The sequence below is a fragment of the Penaeus japonicus genome, unplaced genomic scaffold (genome assembly GCF_977035675.1).
Source record: "Penaeus japonicus unplaced genomic scaffold, GWHDUDI00000001_assembly GWHDUDI00000043, whole genome shotgun sequence".
NCBI classification, from domain to species: domain Eukaryota; kingdom Metazoa; phylum Arthropoda; class Malacostraca; order Decapoda; family Penaeidae; genus Penaeus; species Penaeus japonicus.
In genome coordinates this window covers 1,419,791-1,429,790 of record NW_028234445.1, presented here as the reverse complement: position 1 = coordinate 1,429,790, position 10,000 = coordinate 1,419,791, and the positions used below count along the sequence as shown (strand labels likewise).

At 33.1% G+C, this 10,000-nt stretch overlaps 2 protein-coding genes across 2 annotated transcripts in view; one reads left to right on the top strand and one right to left on the bottom strand.

The window, feature by feature from the left end:
- LOC122246354 (uncharacterized) overlaps positions 1–10,000 on the bottom strand; it is a 1,434,769-nt gene that overhangs the window by 805,150 nt on the left and 619,619 nt on the right. Inside the window, exons 13-15 of the mRNA XM_086535286.1 lie at positions 4,301–4,399; positions 999–1,276; positions 778–852 (exon numbers count right to left, since the gene is read on the bottom strand). Coding sequence (XP_086391412.1) covers positions 778–852; positions 999–1,276; positions 4,301–4,399 — 452 coding nt within the window. The remainder of the gene's footprint in view (positions 1–777; positions 853–998; positions 1,277–4,300; positions 4,400–10,000) is intronic.
- The window catches only part of LOC122263496 (uncharacterized), a 1,386,165-nt gene that overhangs the window by 1,028,209 nt on the left and 347,956 nt on the right, over positions 1–10,000 (top strand). The window lies entirely within an intron of this gene.

Below are 10,000 nucleotides of genomic sequence, written 5' to 3'. Positions count from 1 at the left end.
CTCTCTCTCACTCTGTCTACTTGTTCATTATCTAACTAAGTTCTTGCTCTTCCTGCTCATGCTGCTTCTGTATAAGGTAGGAATAGGTATCATAAGTGCTCGGAAAGACAAATGAAATTAACTTTCTCTCTAACATTACCTCTCTCTCTCTCTCTCTCTCTCTCTCTGTCTACTTGTTCATTATCTAACTAATTTCTTGCTCTTCCTGCTCATGCTGCTTCTGTATAAGGTAGGAATAGGTATCATAAGTGCTCAAAAAGACAAATGAAATTTCTCTCTATCTATCTATTTACTTGTTCATCATCTAACTAATCTCTCACTCTTTCTGCTCATGTTGTTTCTAGAGAAGGGAGTGGCAAGCATATCATTATTGCCTCTAACATGATAACAAGTCATTTCCTTCCTGACATTGTTGATGGATGGAGGGAAAGCTGATAACCACGAGATAAGGAGATTGGAGTCGTAAAAGAATCAAGCGGATCAAATACTTATAAAAGATTAGCCATCACCAAAACCCTTACATTTTGATTTGCATTTCATCCTAAATACTTCCCTAGTTCACCCCATCTCTCCTCATCTATAAATGTCTGCCTGTTTGACTATCCTGCTTTCTGCACATCTCCAGTCCACACCAAAAGAAGGAAAATTCATTTTAGAAAGGTTTTCGTTTGATTATAAATAGTAGCTATATTTTCTGTCATTCCACTGATCATTCTCCATCTTTTCATTATCCTTTTGATTTCTGTTTTTTGATCCCTTGACTCTATAAAAACTCACCTTCAGCACTTGGATTTCTCTTTGCAATCTGATCCTTTCCTCCTCGGTTGCAACCCAACCTTCCGCCATGTGAGTCTGAAAGTAATCAATATTCAACAGATAAATGCATTAGTATGTTATGTCTCATTATATAAAAAACCATGGCACTGCCCATGATGCACAACTTTGAAAACCAATGGTGACAGAGGAAGGAGCAGAGTCTGACCAATACAATCTATTACCATGGACACGCTTTGGAAAAGTTCCATGCCACGGCTCTCTGTGGAGGAAGATCTCGGCATCAAGTCCTGCGGAGTCCTTCCATTCTTGTTCTTCTTGTACGTGGAAGCCCCAAATTTCGTCAACATGAATATAGCGAGGAGATGCCCTAGTGAAGCTGCTTTGTGAAGGGGCGTGTTGCCATAATCATCTGCAGCGTCCACGTCGGCCCCGCCCTCCCGAAGGACTTCCAGCACTGCCGTGTCTCCATTCCAAGCTGCCAAGTGCATTGCTGTCTGTCCTGAAGGTAAACTTGACTGTAGAACTTGTCAATGTTTAAATGTTGCTCTTCAATGAAACACTTGTTTAATTTTCTTATTTTCATTTTTATTCAAATTTGTTCAGAAATAAGTGAGATGTGAATGTATAATGATAAAGATATGATATATATTTAAAAATATATTATATAAATCAAGATATATATGATGATGAAATATGACAATAATATTGATGACGACAATACACACACATACACACACACACACACACACACACACACACACATACACATACACATACACACAAACACACACACACAACACACACACACAACATAACATAACCATACACACACACACATACACATACAATATATATATATATAACACATATATATTATATATATATATAAATATATATATATATATATATATATATATATATATATATAAATATATTATATATTATATAATATATATATATATATAATATATATATATATATATATATATATATATATATATATATATATAATACATATATATATATATATATATATATATATATATATATATATATATATATATATATATATATATATATATATATATATATATATAATATATTATATATTCATACATAACAAAATATTGATAGAAGTATTTAGAAAAAGAATACACATATGAATAACAAAAGAGAATGATAATTATTACAGTATAATAAAGTTAGTTATAAAACAATATAATATCTCTAAAAATAATAATGAAATTAACCAATGATATTCTATAAATGTAAGTAAAAATAACAATAGTGTTAATATAAACAATGGTATAAGTAATGAGTTAGGACAACTCATTAATGAGAACATAATGATAATGGATGATGAGCATGAAGATGAAAAGGAAAGAGAAAACAGAGAGTGATAATGAGAAGATAAATAAATATGATGAAGTGTGGGAGAAGGAGAATTGGACAGAAAAAAGAGTGACAAAGAGTAGAAGAATTATATAAAGAATGTAAAGTGACAAAGAATAGGAGTAGGAGAAGGAAAATTGTACAGAAAATATAGAGTGACAAAGATAGGAGAAGGAGAATTATTCAGAAAGTATATAGTGACAAAGAGTAAGAGAAGGAGAATTATATAGAAAGTATAGAGTGACAAAGACTAGAAGGAGAATTATACAGAAAGTATAGAGTGATAAAGAATGGGAGAAGGAGAATTATACAGAAAGTATAGAGTGACAAAGAGGAGGAGAAGGAGAATTATACAGAAAGTATAGAGTGACAAAGAATAAGAGAAGGAGAATTATACAGAAAGTATAGAGTGACAAAGAGGAGGAGAAGGAAAATTATATAGAAAGTATAGAGTGACAAAGAGTAGGAGAAGGAGAGTAATGACTGGAATGGCTCTGAGACTTCCAAGGATAAAAGTTAAAATGAAAACTGTCGTCATGATGTTAATGAGAATCAAAATGAGAAGGGAACTGAGGTTGGGAATGAAAATGTCAATGCTAATTTGAATGGCAACAATTGTTATAATCGTAATTATTATTATATTAATAATAATAATGCTAATAAAAATACTTATGATAAATACAAGTAAAAAGGAAAGCTTATGAATAAGCATGAAATGACTATAGAATGAAATGAAAGGGATGGAAAAAGATGAAGGAAATGAGAGTGGAAATGAAAATGGGAAAGTATTCATGAATGAGAATCATCATGATTTGAAGAATGATTATGATCATTATAATTTTAATGCATATTCTGATGGCAATGATAGGAAGGAAAATAATAACCATAATGAAAATAAGGATCTCATTATACTTCTATCATTGTTTTTGGAATTAGTATTATCATTAACATAATATTTATAATGAAAGAAATTATGATATCAGTCATAAAAATTATTAAAAAATAATAATGGTCATTCTAACTAGTTTGATATTAATATTGATAATAATAATGATTGTTATTGTTATCTTTAATGTTTTTATATAATTATAATCAATGTTATTCTTAGTCATCATTATCATTATCATCATTATTATGGTTATTTTTATTAGTATTATCATTATTATAATAATCAAACAAAATAGGTAATATTTTTTTTCGTATGAACTTATATTATTGATATTTCATTTGGATATGTTACCTTTGTACTTAGCAAACCTAACTTAAGTTGCGAGAAGAGGTATTTTGTAAAACGAATGCTAAGTAGTGCATTCCTCTTAACAGCACCTGCATAACCATGTTTGTTGCAAGCAAGCTGTGAGCAGACTTGGGTGTTTGCAAGAAGGAAGAACAAGGAAGCCATCGTGTTATCCTCATTGTCATTACCATCATGATTTACCGACACTGGTACTATGAGTGATAAAGACCTCACAACTACAACAAAAGCATGTAGGAGAACAAGAACAACAGGATCATCAGCAAAATTATCAATGATGACAAGAGGAAGGATAACCTATGATAATAATTGAAATAGAAATAGGAGTAATACGAATAATTAAAATAATAATATTTTTAACTATAACAATAATAATAATAATAATAATAATAGGAATGATATGTATAAAATCATATAGAAAAAAAATTGAAATAAAAATGAAAATTATATCAATAATGAAAAGAGTAAAAGAGGAAGAAAAAAGATGAATGATGAAAAGTGACTATTACAAAAGAAAATTCTTGAAATAATAATAATAATACAAATGTAATTGTAATAAATGATAAGATATAAATATATAATAATAATGAATATTTTTATGATGATGATAATCACAACATTGAAATACATATGATAAATGGTAATGAATATGTAACATTTACAAATAACTCAAATAAACAACCAAAATATAAGGAATGAATAAAAAGAGAAGAATAATGAATGATGAAGAAATAAGAAAAGCTGATGATAGAGGTATCCGTATTAGATGTGAATAATAATTGTTATAAATTTCCTCAGAGACAAAGATGAGAAAAGAAACAAAAGCAAAATTCTTCTGGCGCTTTTAAGAAGTCACTCGCTTTCCAATCGCCTTACCATCCTTAGCCTTGGCGTTCACTTCTCCGCCCTTCTCGAGGAGCGTCTCTGCAACAGCATGATGGCCGTTAAAGGAAGCAAAGTGTAAGGGAGTCCAACCTGAGGGAGGAAGATGCTTCTGTTAGACGTCTGTTTGTGAGTAATGAGCGTGAGAAGGGAAGTGAGGATGACAATGCGAAGGTGAATGTGAGTGAAAATGACAGTGAGAAGGTGAATGTGAGGGAGAATGAGACTAGTTTTAGGAATGAGATTAATAGAGATGATTAGGGTGATAAGGGTAAGGGCTAGGAATAGTATGGATATTTTGAATATTAATAAAATTGCAAATACTTAGAATGTTAATGAAAATAAGAATTATGAAAAGGTATAGAAACAAGAAGGAAAAGAAAAAAATATATATGTATGATAATGAGAAAGAATATTATAATGAAAATGAATGCTTGATAATTATTTATCAGTAATATATATATTTTATATATATACAATATATATAATATAGAGAATTATACAGAAATATAGAGTACATGTATAAATTATACATGTGGGGTTTTCTTGCCACATTCGTGCAGTAAATAAAGATGTTCTTTAGCCATTGAAACACGTGGTGTTGTTGAGCGTCTGCTAATTTATTCAGAAAATCATATTGATATAAAACGATTTACACTTCTGTTTACATGCAGTTAAAATATATAGTCTTCATAATGGAAAAACATACACCTGATAAATGGTGTAACATAAACAAAACATGTCTTTCTTGTAGTAAATAAGCGTAAAATAAAAAACATCATATATTGGTGGAACATGGGAGACATTACGTATGTCAAAGAAAACGGACCCGCCGTTCGGGGGGACTTAACTAAACTTTTACATTTCTAAATTTATTACTATCATTATTCATCATCACCATTATTATTATCATTGTTATCATAAATATGTCATTACCATTATCATTAGTTATATTATCATCATGAAAGTGTTATCATCAACATTATCAGCGATGATTACTTTATCATTAATATTTCATTACCACCATTACATTATGAAACTTTTCATTATCATCATTATTGTTGTTGCATTTGTTGCCATTACTTTCTCCATTATCATCATTGTCTTTGTCATCACTGATAAAGACCTCGCAACAACACCACCAACAAAAGCATGTAGGAGAACAAGAACAGGATCACCATCAAAATAACAATAATGAGAGCAAGGATGATAACAATTGATAATTTAGTAGAAATGGGAGTAACAATGATAGTTATAGTAATGAAATATTAATGATAATATGAATAGGACCATTGATGATGATTATGATTGATGATGAGGATGATCATATTTCTTGTAGATAATCAGGAAAATAATAATGACAATGTCAGTAATAATTAAGATGATCATACTTATTATTATCATAATTATCATAACTAATCATTATAACATTTATAATATAAAGAAATATAGAAAAATCTATTTTTTTCTTAGTTATAAAATAATCTATGAAAATATTTTATTGAAAAATTCATAGAATAAAGAAATAAATATCAATAAAATTAATGATAAAAGATGAAAAACATTCCCTAATCAAATTATAACAATAATTGTTATAAAATTCCATAAAGACAAAGATGAGAAAAGAAACAAAATCAAAATTCTTCTGGTGCCTTTAAGAAGTCACTCGCTTTCCAATCGCCTTACCCATCTCATCCTTGGCGTTCACTTCTCCGCCCTTCTCGAGGAGCGTCTCAGCAACAGCATGACGGCCGAACTGGGAAGCAAGGTGTAAGGGAGTCCAACCTGAGGGAGGAAGATGCTTCTGTTAGACGTCTATTTGTGAGTAGGTGAATGAGTGAGAATGACAATGAGAAGGTGAATGTGAGTGAGAATGACAATGAGAAGGTGAATGTGAGTAAGAATGACAATGAGATGGTGAATGTGAGTGAGAATGACAATGAGAAGGTGAATGCGAGTGAGAATGACAATGAAAAAGTGAATGTGAATGATAATGACAATGAAAAGGTGAATGTGAATGAGAATGACAATGACAATGAGAAAGTGAATGCGAGTGAGAATGACAATGAGAAGGTGAATCCAAGTGAGAATGACAATGAGAAGGTGAATGCGAGTGAGAATGACAATGAGAAGGTGAATGTCAATGAGAATGACAATGAGAAGGTGATTGTGAATGACAATGACAATGAGAAAGTTAATGTCAGTGAGTGACAATGAGAAAGTGAATGTGGGTGACAATGACAAAGAGGCGGTGAATGTGAGTGAGAATGACAATGAGAAGGTGAATGTGAGTGAGAATGACAATGAGAAGCTGAATGTGAGTGAGAATGACACTGAAAAGTTAAATGTGAGTGAGAATGACAATGAGAAGGTGAATGTGAGTGAGAATGACAATGAGAAGGTGAATGTGAGTGAGAATGACAATGAGATGGTGATTGTGAGTGAGAATGACATTGAGAAGGTGAATGTGAGTGAGAATGACAATGAGATGGTGAATGTGAGTGAGAATGTGAATGAGAATGTCAATGAGAAGGTGAATATGAGTGAGAATGACAATGAGAAGGTGAATGTGAGTGAGAATGACAACGAGAAGGTGAATGCGAGTGAGAATGACAATGAGAAGGTGAATGTGAGTGAGAATGACAATGAGAAGGTGAATGCGAGTGAGAATGACAATGAAAAGGTGAATGTGAGTGAGAATGACAATGAGATTTTGATTGTGAGTGGAAATGACAATGAGAAGGTGAATGCGAGTGAGAATGACAATGAGAAGGTGAATGTGAATGAGAATGTCAATGAGAAGGTGAATGTGAGTGAGAATGACAATGAGAAGGTGAATGTGAGTGAGAATGACAATAAGAAGGTGAATGTAAGTGAGAATGACAATGAGATGGTGAATGTGAGTGAGAATGACAATGAGAAGGTGAATGTGAGTGAGAATGACAATGAGAAGGTGAATGCGAGTGAGAATGACAATGGGAAGGTGATTGTGAGTGAGAATGACATTGAGAAGGTGAATGTGAGTGAGAATGACAATGAGATGGTGAATGTGAGTGAGAATGTGAATGAGAAGGTGAATGTGAATGAGAATGTCAATGAGAAGGTGAATGTGAGTGAGAATGACAATGAGAAGGTGAATGCGAGTGAGAATGACAATAAGAAGGTGAATGTGAGTGAGAATGACAATGAGAAGGCTAATGTGAGTGAGAATGACAACGAGAAGGTGAATGCGAGTGAGAATGACAATGAGAAGGTGAATGTGAATGACAATGACAATGAGAAGGTGAGTGTAAGTGAGAATGACAATGATATGATGATTGTGAGTGAGAATCACAACGAGAAGGTGAATGCGAGTGAGAATAAACATGAGAAGGTGAATGAGTGAGAATGACAATGAGAAGGTGAATGTGAATGAGAATGACAGTGAGATAATTATCATGATAATATTAATAATAATATCAGTAATGGAAGTAATAATGATGGTATCAATGATGATAATAATAATTCATAAAAATAACAACAACAATGAATGGCAAAGAATATTATCATTATATCTACAGAGGTAAGAACTATTATAAAATTATTATGAGGGAATTAATAGATGACTTACAATAGAAGGATATAATGACAAATGGAAGGGAGATAGATGTGGACAAGAATTAACATGATAATGACAATGTTAATGATACTTGGAATGAGGGTGTAAGTAAATGATAATGATTAAAAAGGACGCATATAATGCCAATGTAAAGGAATATTAATATGACAGTGATAGTGACAGTGAAAGAATTGAAATGAGAATCCAAAATATCATGAAGGGAAAGTGAAAATGACAATGATATGAATAAAGAAAGTGATCACATTGTCTGCTACAAAAATATAAAGTTATTATTATAATGAGAATAAGTATCAGCAAGATGAAAAAAACAATGATATTATTTCCTGAAAGATATAAGAATAATTTGGAAAGTGGTTACAAGATTGAATAGAACTAGAACAAGAAAAACAATTAACGGAATGGAAAGAGATTGGGAACAACACTTATGATGAGAAAGAGAAGAAAAAGGAGTGACAAGGCTACTCAATATTCTTAGGAATGAGAATGAAAAAGAGAATGAAAAAAATATTAGTGAGAATGATAAAGGATAAAGAGAATAGGAAGGAGAAAGATAATGAAAATTATTGATATAAAGACAATTAATAAAGATGAGACTTGGATAGATAATTTAAATAATAATGCATCATCTTCGTATCCTTTGGAAAGGCATTACTCGGCAGCTGCCTCTAGAATACCCAACACTCTCTCTCCTCTACTTCGAACCAAGCATGGGAGGATTGAGGCGATCACCGTATCCATTGGCTTGATATATTTGCTCAAGACCCAAGAGCATTGGCACCTCCGTGGCTCGAGCCGAACCTCTTGCCCTCAATTGACCTACTCTAAGGACACTGGGCGACCCCTTTGGCTCCACGTATGAGGACTGAATCAACAGAGGAATGACAATAATTTGATAATCATAGCAAATAATCTGATAATCAACATAGGAAAGATAGTGAAAAGAAAAGTAAAAAAAAAAAAAAAAATACAATAAAATTTGTAATATTACTGATGATAAAACTATTGGTAATGGCATCGTTAATACCATTAGGTTTCAAGAAAGAAAACTCTAGACCCTTGATAGCTTTAACAGCTTTCCAATAGCCTTACCTATTCTAGTCTTGGCATTCACTTGCGCACCAAAATTGAGGAGTGTCTCGACCACTGCCTCTTGACCTCCCTTAGCAGCTTCGTGTATTGGGTGCTGACCTGAAAGTTAAAGAAGATGATAATGATGCTTATACTAATGCTTATAATAATGATGATAATTCTTATAAGAAATGGAACTAGCACTGTGGCTTCAAACAAGTTATCCTCTGCCTCCAAAAGGGCAAAGTCCAAGCAACCATCCCTGCCGGACCACACAACTGCATTTGCGGTAAATTTTCCGAACGCCGCCGCGTTACGAAATACCACAAAAGTGGTATCGATGGATTCCTCTCAACCTCTACTATTCATATATAGTGAAACTAATGAGCGCTTGCACCTCTGGAGCCCACAATCTGGGTCCCGATAGTAGGGGAGGGCATGAAGTAGATCAGGGAAATTGCGGGGTAAAATATGAATTCCGGCCATATTTCGTATGCAAAATCTTAACCAATTACCTACCTAACTTTGCTTAGGTTTGAAGTTTGCCCTAGCCAAGGGGGGGGGGGCTTTGCTCCCCTCTGGACCCCCCCTATTTAAGGCACTTCGTGCTACTTCGGTATCACGAAAACCTCAACCCTTAACTACCTACCTCACTTTGCCTAGTTTTAAAGTCAGCCTTTGCGAAGAGCTACGCCCCCCTGTGGATCTCTCCTATTCAGGGCACTTCGTGATACTTATGATGCGTAATTAGTTCTGTTTATGATGCGTAATTAGTTCTGTAGATGAAAATGCCGCGACCACGAACAACCTTCACACTGCGCCATGATGACAGCAACTGAGTCTTCGTCTCATATTTTCCTCAGGATAGGAAACTAGGACCGATAATGACGCGACCACTCAAAAGAGGGCACTCTAGAATTATATTGGAAACAATGGGGAATATTGCGCCAAATATCGAGAGAACATAACAGCACATGCAGGTAATTCATTGAGGGTTTCCAGTCCAT